This window comes from Asterias amurensis, chromosome 17, assembly GCF_032118995.1.
Source record: "Asterias amurensis chromosome 17, ASM3211899v1".
NCBI lineage: Eukaryota > Metazoa > Echinodermata > Asteroidea > Forcipulatida > Asteriidae > Asterias > Asterias amurensis.
Window position 1 is genome coordinate 6,092,868 of NC_092664.1, and position 21,318 is coordinate 6,114,185.

Here is a 21,318-nt window from a genome sequence, read left to right on the forward strand (position 1 = left end):
TTGGCCTAGCGGCAGCCATTTTCTTGGCCTAGCGGCAGCCATTTTCTTGGCCTAGCGGCAGCCATTTTCTTGTATTTTTGGATGTTTTTGGGGAAACATCATAGGTATCTCTTGACCTTTGACCCCTGACATTTGATCTTTGACCCCTGACCCTTCACCCCTGAACTTTGACCTTTGACCCCTCTAAAAAAACGTTTATCTCACGTTTATACAGTCTACATAGGGTTTTATTCTATTTAAATTATAGACTCAAATAAAGGACTCTTTAATACAAGTTGTTTTTGTTTTATTTATTTCTTTATTTCTTACTCTCAAATACAACACAATAAAATGCACTTTTCTACAACTGTTAAAACAAGTTTAAAATTAAAAATGAACTGCAACATTAATGTAAAATTAGAGAGAAGTTGTTAGGCGTATGAAGGGAAGTTGTAGTTAGACGTATGGAGACAAGTTGTTAGACGTATGCAGGGAAGTTGTAGTTAGACGTATGCAGGGAAGTTGTAGTTAGACGTATGGAGAGAAGTTGTTAGACGTATGGAGTGAAGTTATAGTTAGACGTATGGAGTGAAGTTATAGTTAGACGTATGAAGAGAAGTTGTTAGACGTATGAAGGGAAGTTGTAGTTAGACGTATGGAGAGAAGTTGTTAGACGTATGCAGGGAAGTTGTAGTTAGTCGTATGGAGAGAAGTTGTTAGACGTATGCATGGAAGTTGTAGTTAGACGTATGGAGAGAAGTTGTTAGACGTATGGAGGGAAGTTATAGTTTGACGTATGGAGGGAAGTTATAGTTTGACGTATGGAGAAAAGTTGTTAGACATATGCAGGGAAGTTGTACTTAGTCGTATGGAGAGAGGTTGTTAGACGTATGAAGGGAAGTTGTAGTTAGACATATGGAGAGAAGTTGTTAGATGTATGCAGGGAAGTTGTAGTTAGACGTATGGAGAGAAGTTGTGAGACGTATAGAGACAAGTTGTTAGACGTATAAAGGAAGTTGTAGTTAGACGTATGGAGAGAAGTTGTTAGACGTATGGAGACAAGTTGTGAGACGTATGGAGGGAAGTTCTTAGATGTATTGAGAGAAGTTGTTAGACGTATGGAGAGAAGTTGTAGTTAGACGTATGGAGAGAAGTTGTTAGACGTATGGAGAGTAGTTGTTAGATGTTTAAGAAGAAGTTGTTAGACGTATGAAGGGAAGTTGTAGTAAGACGTTTAAAGAGAAGTTGTTAGACATAAGAAGGGAAGCTGTACTTAGACGTGGAGAGAGAAGTGGTAGTAGACGTATTGAAGAAAAGTGAACTAGACGTGTAGAGAGAAGTTGTTTAGAAGTATGAAGAGAAGTTTTTAGACTTATTGAGGGAAGTTAGATGTTAGATGTATGGAGGGGAAGTTGTTAGATGTATGGAGGGAAGTTGTAGTTAGACGTACAGAGAGAAGTGGTAGCAGACGTATGAAGATATTAAATGAATTACAATCATGGAGAGAAGTGGTAGTAAGACAGATGGAGAGAAGTTGTTAGAAGTATGAACCGAAGTTGTAGTTAGACTTATAGAGAGAAGTGGTAGTAGACGTTTGAAGAAAAAGTGAATTAGACATATGGAGAGAATTTGTTAAACGCATGGAGAGAAGTTGTTAGACGTATGGAGAGAAGTTGTTAGACGTATGGAGAGAAGTTGTTAGACGTATGGAGAGAAGTTGTAGTTAGATGTATATAGCCAAGTGGTAATAGACGTATGAAGAAAAGTGAATTAGACGTATAGAGGGAAGTTGTTAGATGTATGAAGGGAAGTTTAAGACGTTGCAGGGAAGTTGTTAGAGGTATGAATGGAAGTTGTAGTTTGACGTATAGAGCGAAGTGGTAACAGACGTTGTAAAGAAAGTGAATTAGACGTATGGAGAGAAGTTGTTAGACGTATGGTGGGAAGTTATTAGACGTATGGAGAGAAGTTGTTAGACGTATGGAGGGAAGTTGTTAGACGTGAGGGAAGTTATTAGTCGTATGGAGAGAAAGTTGTTAGACATGTGGAGAGAAGTTAGGTTAGACGTATGGTGGGAAGTGCTAGTTAGACGTATAGTAGAGACCTGGTAGTAGACCTACGAAGAGAAGTGAATGAGACGTATAGACAGAAGTGGTAGTTAGACGTAAGGCGAGAGAAGTGGTATAGTTAGACGTATGGAGCGAAGTGATTTAGACGTATGGAGAGTTATGAGATTTGAAGGCAAGATGAAGATGACCATGCGGAGGGAAGTTGTAGTTTGAAGTTAAGAATTTGTCCATAATAAAGTGAAAGCAGTCTTTTCATATGCAGAATCTGTTCAAGATGACTCCATTGATCCTTGGTCTTCTCATTCTCTAACGTCAGCTCCATGAAGGCTGATGAAGATTGTACCCAATGTCCTGTAAAGTCAAAAGATAAATATATATGCACGGTTAAAATAAAATCTATTTCGAATCCAAGATTGGATAGTATGTTTACTTGAATGTATTACTTGATGTTGGTGAACTCAAGCATTTCAATCAAGCATTAAGTCTATTAAAAGTAGCATGGTCTAAAAAACAAGGGAAGTGGTAGTTATGTGGAGGTAGTGAGTTAGACATACAGAAGGAAATGGTAGTCAGCTGTATGGAGAGAGTTGTTAAACGTATGGCGAGAAGTGGTAGTTATACGTACAGAAAGATGTGCTATAGATGTGTATAGAGAAGTGGTAGTCAGACGTAGTCAGACGTGTGGAGAGAAATTGTTAGATGTATGGCGAGAGTGGTAGTTATACGTACGATAAGATGTGAAATAGATGTATATAGAGAAGTGCTAGTTAGACGTAGAGAGAGAAATGGTAGTTAGATGTATGGAGAGAAGTTGTTAGACGTAAAGAGAGAAGTGTTAGTCAGCCATTTGAAGTGAAATAGATGTATAGAGATAATTAGTGCTTGTAAGATATATAGAGAGAAGTTGTTGATAGACGTATGGAGAGAAGTAGTTAGACGTATGGAGAGAAGTTGTTAGACGTATAGAGAGAAGTGGTTGATAGACGTATGGAGAGAAGTTAGACGTATGGAGAGAAGGTGTTAGACGTATGGAGAGAAGTTGTTAGACATAAGGAGAGAAGTTGTTAGACGTATGGATAGAAGGTGTTAGACGTATGGAGAGAGAAGTGCTAGTTAAATGTATAGTGAGAAGTGTAGTCAGACGTTATGAGAGAAGTTGTTAGATATATGGAGAGAAGTTGTTAGATGTATGGAGAGAAGTGGTTGTTAGACGTATAAAGGTTAGTGAAACCGACATATGGAGAGAAGTGGTAGTAAGGTATGGAGAGAAATAAGTTAAGACGTATGGGGAAAAGTGGTAGTTGGACATGTTGAGAGAAGTTGTTAGACGTATTGGAGAGAAGTGGTAGTTGGACGTGTTGAGAGAAGTTGTTAGACGTATGGAGAGAAGTGGTAGTTGGACGTGTTGAGAGAAGTTGTTAGACGTATGGAGAGAAGTGGTAGTTGGACATGTTGAGAGAAGTTGTTAGACGTATTGGAGAGAAGTGGTAGTTGGACATGTTGAGAGAAGTTGTTAGACGTATGGAGAGAAGTGCAGGCATGAGAATGGGTGATGATAAAAAAACAGGAAAAAAATTCAGTTGATCGGAAATGTCAATATTCCATCATTTTTGTGTGCGAAGCATACAACCTGAGCGCACAGCGCGAATCCCCTACGGCCGGGGTCCAGGGCCCGCTTACAGGCCCTGGGAGCTCTGGGTATTTTAGAAGCTCTCTGGTGGTCTCTGATGCATTTTTGACACCTATTTTTCCAGGTAGAAGTGAGCTACTTTTGTGTGATTTTTCCTTTTTTTTTTTTTTTATAATAGGTTTAAGGGAAAATAAGGAATGTAAAGCTCGAACAATTCAAACAATTTTGGGTTCGCCTGCGATTTTGTAACAATTCCCGAAAATGGAGAAAAAAAAATAATAGTAATAATATTTTAATTTTTCTGACGATCTTATCCCTTATTTCTGCCCTTGAAAATGCTTTTTTTTTCTCACCAACAACCATTTTTATAGGTTCTTGATTTGAAATTAGGTTGTGTAAAAGAAATTCTTTTGCAATTAAATGTTTGTGATTTTAACGATCCGTCGGCGACGCACATTTTAAAATATATATAGGCCTATATATCTGGCGAGAGCGATGTGTTTTTGAGAAAGAGGTTGTTATTCAGCATAGGGTATAACTGGAACGAGGTTGAGATTAGACCCCAACATAGAAATAGAACCAATGAAGAAAGCACGTCGTCCGGACGTACAGTGTGTTCGCTGGTTCCTAATATATCTTTCGCTGGTTGTGAGGCAATAACAGGTACCAGTTTTCCATGGCCTGCCGGCGATCTCAGATTCGTGCCGCGCCGCTCATTGGTTCATGTACAAACCTGCACGTACACAGTACACAGTACACATGGTGCAAACACGTGCATTGTTTTTTTCAGTAGACTTTCAAAAGTCTCCACACGTGTTATCTTTGCTGCAGCAGCAAGCGCATTACACGCAAACATTATTGAACCGTACCACTATAAACGAAGCAAGGAATGAGGCAAGTTTATACATCTGTCGCTGCTGCTGCATGCATGCACGACGCCAGAAAGACCACAAGCCGTAAACTGGGCCAGTTGCTGGACGGCAATTTAATGTTTAGTTTTTAGGTGCCGTTTTTTCATGAACGCCGTACGTGTGGATCCGCGATGATAATAATTACAAAGGTAAACTGACATTGTCTGACTAGAGAAGAGGGATTAGAGAAATCCAAATGTATACCCCAAATAACCTACCCCCTGAATTTTATAGCAAATTCACATCGTACTCGGACACCACAATTTTGAAAGGAAAAAAATCGGAATTCCGGTTCAAACCGGAAGATTCTCATGCCTGGAAGTGGTAGTTGGACGTGTTGAGAGAAGTTGTTAGACGTATGGAGAGAAGTGGTAGTTAGATGTGCGGAGAGAAATTGTAAGAGGTGTGTAGAGAAGTGGTAGTTGGACGCGTTGAGAGAAGTTTTTAGACGTATGGAGAAAAGTGGTAGTTAGATGTGTGGAGAGAAGTTTTAAGAGGTGTGGAGAGAACTGGTAGTTGGACGCGTTGAGAAAAGTTTTTAGACGTATGGAGAAAAGTGGTAGTTAGATGTGTGACGAGAAGTTGTAAGAGGTGTGGAGAGAACTGGTAGTTGGACGCGTTGAGAGAAGTTGTTAGATGTATGAAGAAAAGTGGTAATTAGAAGTGTGGAGAGAAGTTGTACGACGAATGGAGAGAAGTGATTTATACATATGGAGAGAAGTGAAGGCTTGACATAAATTTGTAGGGAAGTTGAAGATTACCATAAGGAAGGAAGTAGTAGTTTGACTGAAGAATTTGTCCATGATAAAGTGAAAGCAGATAAATCTGTTCAAGATGGCTGCCTTGATCCTTGGTCTTCACATTCTCTAACGTCAGCTCCATGATGGCTGAAGAAGGTTGTACCCAAGGTCCTGTAAAGACAAAAGAAAAATATGTATGCACGGTTACAAAAAAATCTACTTCGAATCTAAGGTTGGATAGTATGTTTACTTGAGTGTATTACTTGAACATGTTGATTTCGAACTCAATCATTTTGATCGAGTGTTCAGTCTAAATGGCATGGTCTAAAAACCAAGATTGATAAGTTTCAGTAAACTGATTTTTGTGAGATGACTGTCATCTCAGTGTAATTGTGAACAAAAAAGTAGTGAGTTTTTCGTTAGGCTGCCAACGAGACAAGCCTCTGCCTGCCAACGAGCCCAGCCTCTGCCTGCCAACGAGCCCAGCCTCTGCCTGCCAACAAGCCCAGCCTCTGCCTGCCAACGAGCCAAGCCTCTGCCTACCCACGGACCCAGCCTCTGCCTGCCCTCACGCCAAGCCTCTGCCTGCCCTCGAGCTAAGCCTCTGCTTCCTCGAGAGCCCAGCCTCTGCCTGCCCTGAGAGCCCAGCCTCTGCCTGTCCGAGAGCCCAGCCTCTGCCTGCCCCGAAAGCCCAGCCTCTGCCTGCCCGAGAGCCCAGCCTCTGCCTGCTCGAGAGCCCAGCCTCTGCCTGCCCGAGAGCCCAGCCTTTGCTTGCCTGAGAGCCCAGCCTCTACATGGCCCGAGAGCCCAGCCTCTGCCTGCCGGAGAGCCCAGTCTCTGCTTGCCCAAGTGCCCAGTCTCTGCCTACTCACGAGCTCAGCCTCTGCCTGCCAACGAGCCCAGCCTCTGCCTACCATCGAGCCCAGCCTCTGCCTGCCAACGAGCCAAGCCTCTGCCTGCCAACGAGCCCAGCCTCTGCCTGCTAACGAGCCCAGCCTCTGCCTGCCCCCGACCAAGCCTCTGCCTACCCTCGAGCAAAGCTTCTGCTTGCTCGAGAGCCCAGCCTCTGCCTGCCCGAGAGCCCAGCCTCTGCCTGCCCGAGAACCCAGCCTCTGCCTGCCCGAGAGCCCAGCCTCTGCCTGCCACGAAAGCCCAGCCTCTGCCTGCTCGAAAGCCCAGCCTCTGCCTGCCCGGAAGCCCAGCCTCTGCAAGCTCACAAGCCCAGCCTCTGCCTGCCAACGAGCCCAGCCTCTGCCTGCCAACGAGCCCAGCCTCTGCCTGCCAACGAGCCCAGCCTTTGCCTGCCAACGAGCCCAGCCTCTGCCTGCCAACGAGCCAAGCCTCTGCCTACCCACGGACCCAGCCTCTGCCTGCCCTCAAGCCAAGCCTCTGCCTGCCCTCGAGCTAAGCCTCTGCTTGCTCAAGAGCCCAGCCTCTGCCTGCCCTGAGTGCCCAGCCTCTGCCTGTCCGAGAGCCCAGCCTCTGCCTGCCCCGAGAGCCCAGCCTCTGCCTGCCCGAGAGCCCAGCCTCTGCCTGCCCGAGAGCCCAGCCTCTGCCTGCCCGAGAGCCCAGCCTTTGCCTGCCCGAGAGCCCAGCCTCTACGTGCCCCGAGAGCCCAGGCTCTGCCTGCCGGAGAGCCCAGTCTCTGCTTGCCCGAGTGCCCAGCCTCTGCCTACTCACGAGCCCAGCCTCTGCCTGCCAACGAGCCCAGCCTCTGCCTGCCAACGAGCCCAGCCTCTGCCTGCAAACGAGCCAAGCCTCTGCCTGCCAATGAGCCCAGCCTCTGCCTGCCCCCGACCAAGCCTCTGCCTACCCTCAAGCAAAGCTTCTGCTTGCTCGAAAGCCCAGCCTCTGCCTGCCCGAGAGCCCAGCCTCTGCCTGCCCAAGAGCCCAGCCTCTGCCTGCCACGAAAGCCCAGCCTCTGCCTGCTCGAGAGCCCAGCCTCTGCCTGCCCAAAAGCCCAGCCTCTGCCTGCTCGAGAGTCTGGCCTCTGCCTGCCCACGAGCCCAAAAAGATACTAAATGCTTTTCTAACTTTAACTTTTAGTAAAATTTTTGATATAACGAATTTTGGGAACAATTTGTTTTCAAATTGGTCATTTCTCTAAATGTTTTTTTTTTATAAAAACGTACCTTGTGCCAATTTGTCTTGCATAACAGTCCAACTTGGTTGCCATTACTGCAGAGATTGCCCTTCAGACTGAAAACCTGAGCGGCGTCTTCTCAGTTCTGTAATGTCAGCTCCATGATGGCTCAAGAAGATTGTACTCAAGGTCCTGTAAAGACAAAAGATAAAGATGTATGCACGGTTACAAACAAATCTACTTCGAATCCAAGAGTGGATAGTATGTTTACTCGAGTGTATTACTTGACATGTTGATGTAGAACTCAATCATTTTGATCATCTAAGTGTAAATGTGAACAAAATATTAGTGGGTTTTCGTTAGGCTGCTCACAAGCCCAAAACATTAGCAGACATCACAACAGAAACAAGTTGTACGTTGGATAGGTTAAGTCAGGTTTTGTGAGACTGGCGAACATTGTTTGAGAAAATGTAAGCACTACAAAACATCAGCTTCAGGGGAGTTGAGATCGCATAAAATTGTCTAAAAAGCTTTTCACCTGCAAGTTTGCAAGGGGCTGAAAAAACATGTGCTTTGAGAATCCTCTCGTGGACATCACAACATAGGCTCAGGAGAAAGTTGAATGCTGGTAATAATTAGCAAGTTTTTGCAGAAATAGGAATCTAATTTTGAGAACACTTAAGCACTGCACAGCTTTAGAGATTTGAGACCATAAAGATTCCAACGGGGTTCAGTTTGAAAGTAAAAAAAAAAACATTAGACCTGCAAGATTTCAACGAACTAAACAAAACATGTGCTTTGGGAATTTTTAGCTGACATCCCAACATTGGCTCAGGGATAAATTGTACGTTAGCATTAGGTTGACAAGTTTACCAGGACTTGTGAAAATTGTTTGGGAACATTTAATCACTGCACATCAACGCTTTGGAGATGGCACAGAATCAACTGGGTTTAGTTAAAAAAAAAAAAAAAAAACTTGCAACTCCAAAATGTATGCAGAGACTCAAAAATGTATGCTTTTGGAAATTTTAGCAGACATCACAACAGAGGCTCATGACTAAATTTTACGTTGGATAACTATAAGGTTGACAAGTTTTGTAGGACTGGAGAAACCAACCATCTTGAGAAAATTTAATCACTGCACAGCATTGCTTTCTTTTCAGAGTTGAGATGGCACAAATTCAAAAGAAAAGAGAGTTTAGTATGAGAGTTAAAAACATTAAATCTGCAAGTTTATAAGGGACTGAAACAAAAGAGTGTTTGAGAAACTTATACACTGGCAATAGGGTAATAGGTTGGCAAGTTTTGTGGGTCTGGAAAACATTATTTGAGAAAATTTAGGTACTGCACAACATAAGAAAATTGAAATGTCGTAGAATCCACTGGGGTTTAGTTCAAATGGTATTCAACAAGATTTAAATGTCAAGTTTTTAAGGCACTCAAAAACTTATGCCCCTGTAAACTTTAGCAGCCGTAAGTTTTTAACGACAGCATTACATCTGGTTCGAGCAAATTTAATAATAAAAATAACAATAATAGTGGCTTCTTATATAGAGCTCAGGTCCGTCAAGGAGTAGTTTAAGAGTTCAAGATCATTGTGCAGTGTTTCAACACTAGGAAGAATTCATATGTTTCAATATACCTTAGAATAGGAAGGAGTGATGCAAAGCTGTCCCAACTTTGACAATCCAAGTTGATAAAAACATCTTCTCATGAAGGAAGTTTTTGTCCATGATCAGATGATAGATACTGTTCTTCAACCAGTGAATAACCTGCAAACAAAATAACATACACTGCTGTCATAAACATTTCATCAAATGCAATCATGCTCAGGGGCAATTCCAAGCAAACATAGACATGACACGAACAAATGAAATTTGTGTCACCATGTTTTTCCACTTAGAAGTTATAGCTAACATATAAAATCAATTTATTAAAGTTGTTGACAAGGTTTGAACCACAATTACCAAATAATAACTCAGATTGGGCTCATGTATGTACATGTAGGTGCGGCAATTTGACCTGAAAAACTGAATGCAACTGGGGATGACAGGAATTCGACTGACTGTAAAAGTTCATGCTGCTATCCATTTATCCTGTTGGATACTCATGTATAAGGGTTATGTGTTACAGGTAGAGGAAATTAATTGTGAATTGTGACTAGTGTATTTTTGACCATGTCCTGTTTGTGTAATGCAACTGACTGTTTTAACAACGCTACAACATCCAGAGCACAAAGCTCACAACATTTCTAATATCATCTATTCAAAGCCTTGGGTGTCAAGTACAAATCAGTCTATAAACTTAGTGGCAATAATGTCTCACATAGAACTACTAGCACCAAGATCAATAAATGACACAGAAAAAGTGTAATGCGACTGACCATGGAATTGCCCTAAGGGAAAATTTCAGCAACAGTACAACACTGGCTCTTCAACTCTTTGAGAGTTTAAATATTATATAGAGCCAAAAAGATTCAGTGTCTCGACAACAAAGCCTCAAGGAAAACCAAAACAGCACAGCATTTTAGAGACTTCACAACATCAACACTCGTGAGTTGGGATGGCACAGGATGGCTTAGTTTGAGAGTTCAAAAAACAATAGAGAGTAGCAGTGAGACGGCACAGACTCTAACAGGGTTTAGTTTTAGAGTTAAAAAAACACTAGACTTGTAAGTTTTTTTAAGGCAATTAAATTTTTGGGAAAATTTAATCACTGCACTTCATTCCTTTCGAGCGTTGAGATGGCACATAAGCTTCTAGGGGTTAAGCTTGAGATAAAAAAAAAACTGGACTTGCAAAATGTTAAGGGACTCAAAAATATCTGCTTTTGGAAACTGTTGCAGATATCACAACAACTGGCTGAGTAAAAAAAAATTATGAATTGTACCATTAGGTTGGCATAAGTTTTGCAGGGGACAGGTGAACATGTTTTGGGAAAATTTGTCAAGAGTTGGGCAGCACAGTTTCTGGGTGTAAAAAAACATTTTGACCTGCAATTCAGCTACTGAAAAACCTGCGCATTAAGCCCCAATCCCATTAGGGTCCCTCTAAATACCCTGCCAAATGCATCAGAATGCACCACAGTTGAACTGAGAACCATGCCAAAGCCAACAAATGTAACAAGGGATTCTGTTGCTTTGTGCAGGCATGTTACATGTACATGTAGACTGCAAACAAGGGTGTACATCCCTGATAGATTGCACAGGGTTTCAACACTAAAAAGAATTCACATGTTTCAACATACCTTAGAAGAGGAAGGAGTGATGCAAAGCTGTCCCAAACATGACAGTCCGACATGTCTTAGTTGAGCTTGATAAAAACATCTTCTCATGAAGAACGCTTTTGTCCATGGTAGATTCTGCTCTTCAACCAGCAAATAGCCTACAAACAAAATAATAACCATTGTCATAATCATTTCATCAAATGTCATCATGCCTGGGGGAAATTTAAGAAACAAAACAACATTGGCTCTGTAACTATTTGAGCGGTCAAATATCGTTAGGGCTTAAAACATTCAGTGTCTAGACAACATGAGCCTCAAGGAAAACCAAAACAGCACAGCATTTTAGAGACTGCACAACACCAACATTCGAGAGTTGTGACAGCACAGAATCCACTGTGGTCTAGTTTGAGAGTAAAAAAAAAAAAAACACCAGACATGCAATTTTTTTAAGGACTAAAAAAAAGTGCAATTGTGCATTGGACATCAACACATTGGTCCATTAATAAATTGTACATAAAAATATCATAAGGTTGGCAGGACTAGGAAAAGTTAAGCACTGCACAGCACTGGTGGGTTTTAGTTTGAGAGTTAGAAAAAAACATGACATTTGCAAATTTTTAAGGGAATCAAAAACATGTGCTTGGAAAAACTTAAGCAGACATCACCACATACTGTACAATGAAGGCCCAGGAATAAATTGTACAGTATTTTGGTAAAAGGTTGGCAAGTTTTGTGTGATCGGAAAACGGATTATTAAAAAATTAAGAACTGCACAGTGTCGCTTTCAAGCGTTAAGAAGGAACAGAATCCAATGGGGTTAAGTTTGAGAGTAAAAAAGTTTAAGACCAGCAAGTTCTTAAAGACAGTGCACACTATTGGTAATTGTCAAAGACCAGTCTTCTCACTCGGTGTGTCTCAACTAACAATGGCGCCTTCTATATCGCCGGTATCCACAAAAAGGTGCTCATGGCGCTTGCTCCAATAAAAATATTCCCCCTTGGTTGTTCTCCAGCAGACTGAACAAAACATGTACACTGATGTCAAAACATTGGCTCAGGACTAAACTGTACGTTGAAGTATCATTATATTGGCAAGTTTTGCGGGACTGGTGAAACATTTTTGGGAACATTTAACAACTGCACAGCAACGATTTCGAGACGGCACAGAATCAACTGGGTTTAATTTTGGAGTTGAAAAATCATAAAACATGCAACTCAAAAATATTGGCAGAGACTCAAAAAATATATTGCTTTTGCAAACTTAAGCAGAGGCTCAAGACTAAATTTAATGTTGGAATATTATTACATTGAAAAAATTTAAGCACTGCACAGCAACGCTTTTGAGAGTTGAGAAGGCACAAATTCAAAATAAAAGGGGTTAAAGGCAGTGGACACTCTTGGTAATTGCTCAAAATAATTATCATCATAAAACCTTACTTGATTCGAGTAATGGGGAGAGGTTGATGGTAGAAAACATTGTGAGAAACAGCTCCCTCTAAAGTGACGTAGTTTTCGAGAAAGAAGTAATTTTCTACAAATTTGATTTAGAGACCTCAAGTTTAGAATTTGAGGTACTGAAATCAAGCATCAGAAAGCAAACAACTTCGTGTGATGACAAGGGTGTTTTTTTCTTTCATCATTATCTCACAAATTCGACGACCAATTGAGCACAAATTTTCACAGGTTTGGTATTTTATGCATATATGTTGAGATACAACAACTGTGAAGACTAGTCTTTGACAATTACCAATAGTGTCCACTGTCTTTAAGTACATGTATGAGGGTTAAAACATTAGATCTGCAAGTTTAGAAGGGACTGAAAAAGTGTGTTTGAGAAGCTTATACATGTATGTTGGCAATAGGGAAATAAGTTGGCAAGTTTTGTGGGACTGGAAAACGTATTTTGAGAAATTTATGCACTGCACAACATGAGAGAACAGAGATGTCACAGAATCTACTGGGGTTAAGTGCAAATGGTATTCAACAAATTTTAAAAGACAAGTTTTGAGGTACTCAAAAATTTATTCTTTGCAAACTTTTAGCATCCAACCAATGTTTGCTTGTTTTCAAGGCTTTGGGCAAATTTAAGAGACGTCACCATCTGGAGCAATTTAAGAATTTGAAATTAATGCACCTAAGGTTTCAACACTAAGAAGAATTTACAGTTTCAGTATACCTTAGAAAAGGAATGAGTGATGCAAAGCTGTCCCAAATATGACAATCCAAGTTGCGCTTGATAAAAACATCTCCTCATGAAGGAAGCTTTTGTCCATGCTAGATGCAGCTCTTTATCCAGTAAATAACCTGCAACCAGACAAAATAACATACACTGTCATTTACATATCAAAACATGCTTTGGGGGAATTCATGAAAAAAACACAGCATCATTAACTATTTGAAATATTATATTTGAGCCAGTGTTCAAGCCATGGTTGGAAGTGCTGGGCAGGCCTGCCCAAGACACACAATTTTAAAATGAGGGTGACTTTGAGAGGGGCAACTCTGAGAGGGGCAACTTTGAGAAGGTGACTTTAACAGGGCGACTTTGAGAGGGCAACTTTGAGAGGGTGACTTTGATAGGGCGACTTTGAGAGGGGCAACTCTGAGAGGGGCAACTTTGAGAGGGTGACTTTGAGAGGAGTGATTTTGAGAGGGTGACTTTGACAGGGCGACTTTGAGAGGACAACTTTGAGAGGGTAACTTTGACAGGGCGACTTTGAGAGGGTGACTTTGACATGTTTGAGAGGGTGACTGTGAGGGGGGCGACTTTGTGAGGGTGACTTTGAGAGGGGGCAACTCTGAGAGAAGGTGACTTTGATAGGGCGACTTTGATAGGGCGACTTTGAGAGGGCAACTTTGAGAGGGTGAATTAGACAGGGAGACTTTGAGAGGGCAACTTTGCGAAGGCAACTTTGAGAGGGGCGACTTTGAGTGGGTGACTTTCATAGCAGGCTACCAGAAGGCTTGTCCCGTCCACATCCAAAGACTAGCCGAGCAGCTTTATTTTGCAAGTGTTGTTGGCGTTTTAGATTAGCTTTGCGCTTCATACAACATACACTGTAGAATTAGCATATAGTCAAGGCGAGAAAGGACCAGACTTCTGACAAAATCTCTGTCTTGCTCCGGTTAAGTTTAAGCATATTGAGAAGGGGACTTTGATAGGGTGACTTTGAGAGGGGCGACTCTGAAAGGGCGACTTTGATAGGTGCGGCTTTAAAAGGGTGACTTTGAGAGGGTGACTTTGAGAGGGGCAACTCTGAGAGGAGCGATTTTGAGAAGGTGACTTTGACAGGGCGACTTTGGGAGGGTAACTTTGAGAGGGTGACATTGACAGGGCGACTTTGAGAGGGCGACTTTGACAAGGTGGCTCTGAGAAGGCGATTTTGAGAGGGGTGACTTTGAGTGGGTGACTGTGAAAGTGGCGGCTTTGAGAGGGCAAATTTATGAGAGCAACTTTGAGAGAGTGACTTTGAGAGGGGCGACTTTGAGATGGTGACTTTGAGAGGAGCAACTTTGAGAGGGGCGACTTTGGGATATGAGGGAGTTTGGAGAATTTGGAGAATTTAGTAAATCAGAGCGAACATTTTGAAACAGGTCATAGCAGGCTACCAGAAGGCTGGTCCCGTCCACATCCAAAGACTAGCCGAGCAGTTTTATTTTGCAAGTGTTGATGGCGTTTTAGATCAGCTTTGCGCTTCATACAACATACACTGTAGAATTAGCATAGTCAAGGCGAGAAAGGACCAGACTTCTGACAAAGAACTCTGTCTTGCTCCGGTTAAGTTTAAGCATATTGAGAGGGGGACTTTGATAGGGTGCCTTTGAGAGGGGCGACTTTGAGAGGGTGACTTTGATAGGGGCGGCTTTAAACGGGTAACTTTGAGAGGTTGACTTTTAGAGGGGCGACTTTTAGAGGGGTGTCTTTGAGAGGGGCAGCTTTGATAGGGGCATTCTTTGAGAGGGCGACTTTGAGAGGGGCGACTTTGAGAGGGCGACTTTGAGAGGGGCGACTTTGAGAGGGTGACTTTGAGAGGGGCGACTTTGAGAAGGTGACCTTGATAGGGTGACTTTGAGAGGGAGACTTTAAAAGGGTGACTTCGAGAGGAGAATTTCGAGAGGCGAACTTCGAGAGGGTTGACTTTAAAAGTGTGACTTTGAGTGGGTGACTTTGAGAGGGTGATTTTGAGAGGGCGACTTTGAGAGGGGCGGCTTTGAGAGGGTGACTTTGATAGGGGCGACTTTGAGAGGGTGACTTTGAGCGGGTGACTTTGATAGGGTCAGAAGCCATACAACTGTAGCCAGGGCTCACACCCAAGTTTATGCTACAACCTGGGAAGCAGTAACCAGAATCTTAAGGGAATGCAACACCATTCTCTTTAAACCGTGTTACATTATTATCTTCAAACCGTCTAAGTTTAATGTACATGTAAGTCTGATGAGGACTTTGTGTTTTGTGTCCTACAAAAAGTACCCAAATCCTTTAACATGTTTAAGGGGATATAACTTTTTACTTCAGATTTCAAAAAGTAAACCACAAGTGAAACTGAACAAACAAGTTTAAACTGATTTGGGCTCGAACAAAGAAATATTAACTCGATTTGGATATGAACCAACAACCTCCTGATTATTTATAGCAAAATTCTAACCAACAATCTCCAGATTAACGCGCCTACATGTAGATGTTTGGCAGTCTCCCTATTTTGTCATCTTTATCTAGTCAGAAGCCCTAACACCATGAACACTACGGTGTAGCCAGGGATCACACCCAACATGAAGATTATAGGATGCAACCTGGGAAGCAGAAGCCAGGGGATCAATTTCAGGGGATGCAACATCTTGATAAACCACATGGGATACTTACTGGGAAATTAAAATCTTATCGAGACAGCTTCTACACACGTGATGTTTTTCTAAACACTAAAGCAAATGCATCAAAATGCAACGTAGTTGAAATAAAACAGTATAATGTGTTGTATTGAGAAGTGAACTGGTTTACTCTATCCTTTTGTAGGCTATGGAATTTGAGTTGATTGCTCAAGGTTTACATTAGAGAGGTTTTGCAAGTCTACGGATACACATACAGATACCGATATGTAACGACAACACTTTGTGTGTTCACTTGATGCATATCCACGACTATCCTATTTTGCACACAAGTTAGCAATGGATACAGGAGCTCATTCACGTCAAAGAAAAACAGATACTGTTCTGCAGACTTTTGGTTGTCTGTTTGTCCAAGATCAAAATTGTTTCCCATAGAATTGCTTTCACTGGTATTGGCTTGGTATATGTACATTTGTAAGCAAAATGATGAGAAATGCAGTGTATAAAACACTGGGGCTCTATCAGTCAAGCCTGTCAGAAAAAAACACTCATGATGAATGCAAGCGCACTTAAGTGACACGTACCTATATTTTGCAAAACAAAATCCAACACGCGGCTGATGTGAACGGATACAGTTATCCGTATCTGTGTTTTTATCCACATGCTTGCAAAATCTCTCTAATGTCTAGTAAAAATTGCACCTTTGGGCTCTCAACTTCCCCTGTAGGCAACTAAACACTGTGCAACCTAATGGTTTAAAATGCTCTTATTTCTTCCATTCAGGCTATGTAAATAATACATTTTTGAAATGTGTCCATTTTATTTTTGAGTGTTTGAGCGTAAATTATTTGCCTGTTATACTGGTAGTGACTGCTACCGTTAACGCATCACTAGAAAAATACATTTATAAAAATTCCTCATTCAAAATAAGGGCTACAAAAACTTTCTGGGGGCAAGTTAAACACAGAATTTATTAGCCTGGTTGGCTATTTAACAAGGAGCTTATGAGCAAGGCCTGTCTAATACCCAACAAAGTACAACCTACATGTAAGAACATGTTTGGCATGAATAGGTAGTACTTACGTAGTAGACCATCTTGAAACTCATACAATGAATGTGTCCATAATTCCTTTATAAAAGCTTGACTAATACTAAAATCCATAGAAATCAGGGCTCGATATCATGGTTTTGTTTATCCTCAGTAGGATTTGGCACACTTGAAGCTGAAAATTCTGAATTTTTGCTTGTGCGTGTGCGCTTACTCCACATGACTAGACAATCTTTGCTTACACAGGTAGCGCAGAAATTCAGTGTTTGCACAGTAAGCGGAGAATGATCATTGTAAGGACAGAATGGCCATGAAATTCAGCCTGAAGTCAGCCAAAGCATCAATTTTAGAAGACTAAGGTACACTAAAACTTTGTGATGCCTTTCTGACATCCATTAAATATATTCAATACATTTGGATGGCTGAACAAAGCCAGCATTCACAGAGAATTTTTTTTGTTACAACCCCAGGTACATGTGTCACTTAACTAGTTAGAGTGTTATCAAATAATACAAAATTGTGTTTAAACTTACCATTGCTGGGAGCACCCTTCATGGTCCAAGTCAGCAATCCCTTGTACATGTGGTGATATTCTCTACAGTGCTAGCTCAACAGTAAACCTATAAACACATCCAAATGAAATAATTTACTGTTAAAATTGTGAGAGCCTTTAGATGATGTGACCTATGTTTATATTCAAACCGCCCTCTGTTGACAAAACACTGTATACGTCATGTTTCGGCGGGCAAAAAGACGTGTAGTCATGGTAAGATTGCATACACTTTCTAATGGCTGCCAAAACACAAAGGTTTTGCCCGGCTGTATTCGCGCGAATCATTTACGGTTTTCGAGTGATGTCAGAGGTCAAATCGTCTATAGGGCAACCAAATAATCACAAGCTTCCAACTCCCCAGACTTATCTACATTATAATGCAATACCTAGTGTCAGAATACTTTATCCTTAACTGTTTACAAATTTCACTTTGAACTTGCCACACGCCAGACTTAAGATACATATTTTAACACTCAAAACGGACAATCTACAACATCTAATTTATTGAGCAAGCCAAATACTAAGAATCCTACAATACACCTCAAATATGAAAATACGACACCACAGCTAGAGTATGACTGTTGCTACATGATTAAGTATCATGTAGCAAGTTAAGGATAGTTATCCAGAATTATTTTATTGCAGATGCCCTGGAACATAGCCAATACCCTGCAATATGTTATCTCTAAACACTTAAGTTAGCGTAACTTGGACAGCGTTCATGCCATTTTCAGTCAGGAACTGTTTCTTGTTCGTCAGCTTATTCAACAATGAATACTCCTTCGTAATAATATTGGAAGATAACAACAGAACTTCGAGAAGAGGAATATTAATGTTACCAACATTCAACAAAACAATTGTTGCACGCTGTGACTGGGGGTCCTTGGGTTTTGTACGACCTCGAGGGAAATGGCACCCCTCGGGTTTACAAAACGCCATGGACCCTACAAGCGTGCAACGATTGTATAATGGTACATTAGGTCAGTCTGGCTGATTTGTTGAGCCCAGCCTTCAACAAATGTACTACACACACACACATGATGGGTACACACACAACCTGGGACATCCAGAATGGCGGTACGATGGGAACTGTTGTTTATTTGAGTTGAAATAAATGTTGTGGTAAACTCTGTACAGTTTTAGTGAAATCAGTTTTATTTGTGTAAGAGTATTTATGATCCTTACAGGTAAACTGTGGAATAAACTGAAGTAGTGTGCAAATAGACTTGACTAGTTCATGAGCGGTTAAAATAAATTTACTCACTATTGGGGAAAGTTGAAGATGACCAATGATTGTGCAAATGGATTTGACAACTAGGGAGTTCAAATTAATCAACAAAGTGTGACAAAGTTGACCAACTATTAGGGAAAGTTGAAAATGACTAATTATTGTGTAAATGGATTTGACCAACTAGGAAGTTCAGATTAACTAACAAAGTGTGACAAAGTTGACCAGCTATTGGGGAAAGTTGAAAATGACTAATTACTGTGCAAATGGATTTGACCAACTAGGAAGTTCAGATTAACTAACAAAGTGTGACAAAGTTGACCAGCTATTGGGGAAAGTTGAAAATGACTAATTACTGTGCAAATGGATTTGACCAACTAGGAAGTTCAGATTAACTAACAAAGTGTGACAAAGTTGACCAGCTATTGGGGAAAGTTGAAAATGACTAATTACTGTGCAAATGGATTTGACCAACTAGGAAGTTCAGATTAACTAACAAAGTGTGACAAAGTTGACCAGCTATTGGGGAAAGTTGAAAATGACTAATTACTGTGCAAATGGATTTGACCAACTAGGAAGTTCAGATTAACTAACAAAGTGTGACAAAGTTGACCAGCTATTGGGGAAAGTTGAAAATGACTAATTACTGTGCAAATGGATTTGACCAACTAGGAAGTTCAGATTAACCAACAAAGTTTACCAACTAGCCCTATTGGGGAAAGTTGATCAACTATTGGGGAAAGTTGAAAATGATCAATTGTGCAAAATGGGTTTGACCATGCTAATAGGAAGTTAAGATTAACCAACAAGTTATTATTTTAACAAACAATGAGGTAAATAAGTAACAACCAGTTTGGGTAAAAGCAAAAACCCAACATCAGCAAAGAGCATTAACCAATTAATAATAATAGAGTACTAAAGCACTACTTTTATTTATTCCAAAATAATTGTCACTCCGGACGTCACTGTATGTTGTTGTTGTTTGTTGTTGTTTTATAGATTTCCGTACCTGCCACCACTTTTTCATTCATTAATTCTTGTTGTTTTTGGTCCTTTTCGCTGCTTAATTCTCGACTGCAGAGCATTTTATTTAGTTATCCCCACTCGCGTAGAGTGCCTTTCTTTTATGGTTCTTCGAGACTGTAAACAAAACGCGTACCTTACCCTTCTTAATCTTAGTGCTTTTCAAATGTTGCGCCCCCATGAAAAAAAATTACAAATTCACTTACAAATACATTCAATAACAATTCAATATTCCACATAGATAACTACCAACTCACCAGTATCCGTTTTACCGTAATTCTAGCCACGAAGCTGTCCGTCAAAAGAATAAATCGTCTGGACAGAAGTCGATTGAAACGGGAGGTCCTCGTCGTCCATTTTTCTTTTAATAAAATGGCGACCAACTGGTGCCCGACGCCCAGGCTCCACTGGTGTACTGTCTTAGCACGAAGTCAGGGCGTCGCGCTGAATATGGCAAAACCAATTAAACTAATTAATTAATAAAAACAAAAGCTGTTTTATTTATTTAACAGCTAGGGGGTTACTTTTGAAGGTCTTTGCACAATCGGTGATTCTAGTTCCTTGGTGTCAATAATACTAATAGTGTTTATTAAAAAAAAATATTAAAAATAGAGAGGGGTGGCGGGGGTGGCGGGGGTGGCGGGGTGGGGGGGGGGGGGCTTCAAAAGAGAGGTGATAAGGCCAAAGGGCGCTTTTTGAAAATGTTAGTTACCAATAAGCCCACATTGTTCTGATTCTGATCAAAATTAAAAAAAGTGAAAAACACTTCTTTTGTTCCCCAGTTGACCAGATCGGTTACCTAATGGTTTATATGGTTCAAAAGATGTTCTATCAAAGACACATATGTACACGGCGACTTTGTTTTCCACGCCGTTGTACGGCGAAGTTTAAAAAAATAACCGAGCGTTTGAAATACTGTCAAACTTGACATCACCATTTTTTTGCAAAATAGAGGTGAGGCCGGGCGCATTTTTTAATTGTTAGTTTCAGGCCCACATTATATGCTCACATTGCTCTTATTCTGAGCAAAATAAATAACGCAAAAACACAGTTTTTTCCAGTTGAACGGGGCCTACAAGATCGGTTATCCTAATAGTTCAATATGAAAAAATTACCGAGCGTTTGAAATAGACTACTGTCAAACTTGAATTCACCAATTGCAAAGGCCTGGTTGCCGCAATTAATAACGTAGTTTATGAAACTTAAAAACTTTTCCTATTCAAACCAAAAGGTTTTTTTTTTTCATTTGTAGGACAACAATTACCAAACTTTGTTCAGCGCGCCTTGTGCCGAAAACACCCCAAAATGTCTCAAGAATAATAATGTATGCAACAAACATGATTTTCAACAATAATAATTATGTTATAGAACAAAAGGCTCAACTCACCATTGTACTTCTTTAGCGTGGATGTCCACCTGAGGGGTGGGGAGGTTCACGGTGGGGAGGTGTGGCATGGCCTTTTCACGGTGGGGAGGTGCCATGGCCTTTTCACGGCGTTGCCGGCGGGGTTGGCATGGATTTTCACCAGAACGGGCTGGGTTCTTTTGGTCAGCGGTGGGGGAGGGGGTCACGCTGCCTTTAGGTTGTCGGACATTCACAACCCCCCTCCATATGTAAAACATAATATCACTCCCGAGTCATCCTTGATGAATAGGCATACTGACAAATCAAGATTTGGGCAATCAAGGTCTGGGGGAAATGTTGCTAAGCAATTTGTATGAGTGAAGCAGAGCTAGTGGGTAACCAAACTGGTCAGTTCTGAATCATATTTTGTTTAAGATCTTTACCTCCCCTCCCCCGCATCCCAAACCCAAAACAAACACGAACAAAACAAAAACCAACCACAGCAACACACAAACACCCCGTCAAACTTTTTATCAAATTTGGGTCAAATACTGAAAAATCACAAGGGGTATGTCAAGCGTTTTTATCACTTTTTTGTCAATAATGCTGACAACAAATTCACAACAAATTCATTGTCCAGCGTTTTCATCCATTTTAATGT

At 41.1% G+C, this 21,318-nt stretch overlaps 1 protein-coding gene across 1 annotated transcript; it reads right to left on the reverse strand.

Annotated features, from left to right (window-relative positions):
* Window positions 1–338: 338 nt before the first annotated feature.
* LOC139949799 (uncharacterized) lies at window positions 339–19,755 on the reverse strand. Its single transcript, XM_071948342.1, has 8 exons — window positions 19,570–19,755; window positions 17,042–17,128; window positions 12,813–12,940; window positions 10,659–10,795; window positions 9,055–9,184; window positions 7,462–7,604; window positions 5,351–5,500; window positions 339–2,399 (listed from the first exon to the last, which is right to left on the reverse strand). Exons 6-8 carry the CDS (start codon window positions 7,481–7,483, stop codon window positions 2,206–2,208), a joined length of 366 nt encoding a protein of 121 aa, XP_071804443.1. The 5' UTR covers window positions 7,484–7,604; window positions 9,055–9,184; window positions 10,659–10,795; window positions 12,813–12,940; window positions 17,042–17,128; window positions 19,570–19,755; the 3' UTR covers window positions 339–2,205.
* Window positions 19,756–21,318: the final 1,563 nt, after the last annotated feature.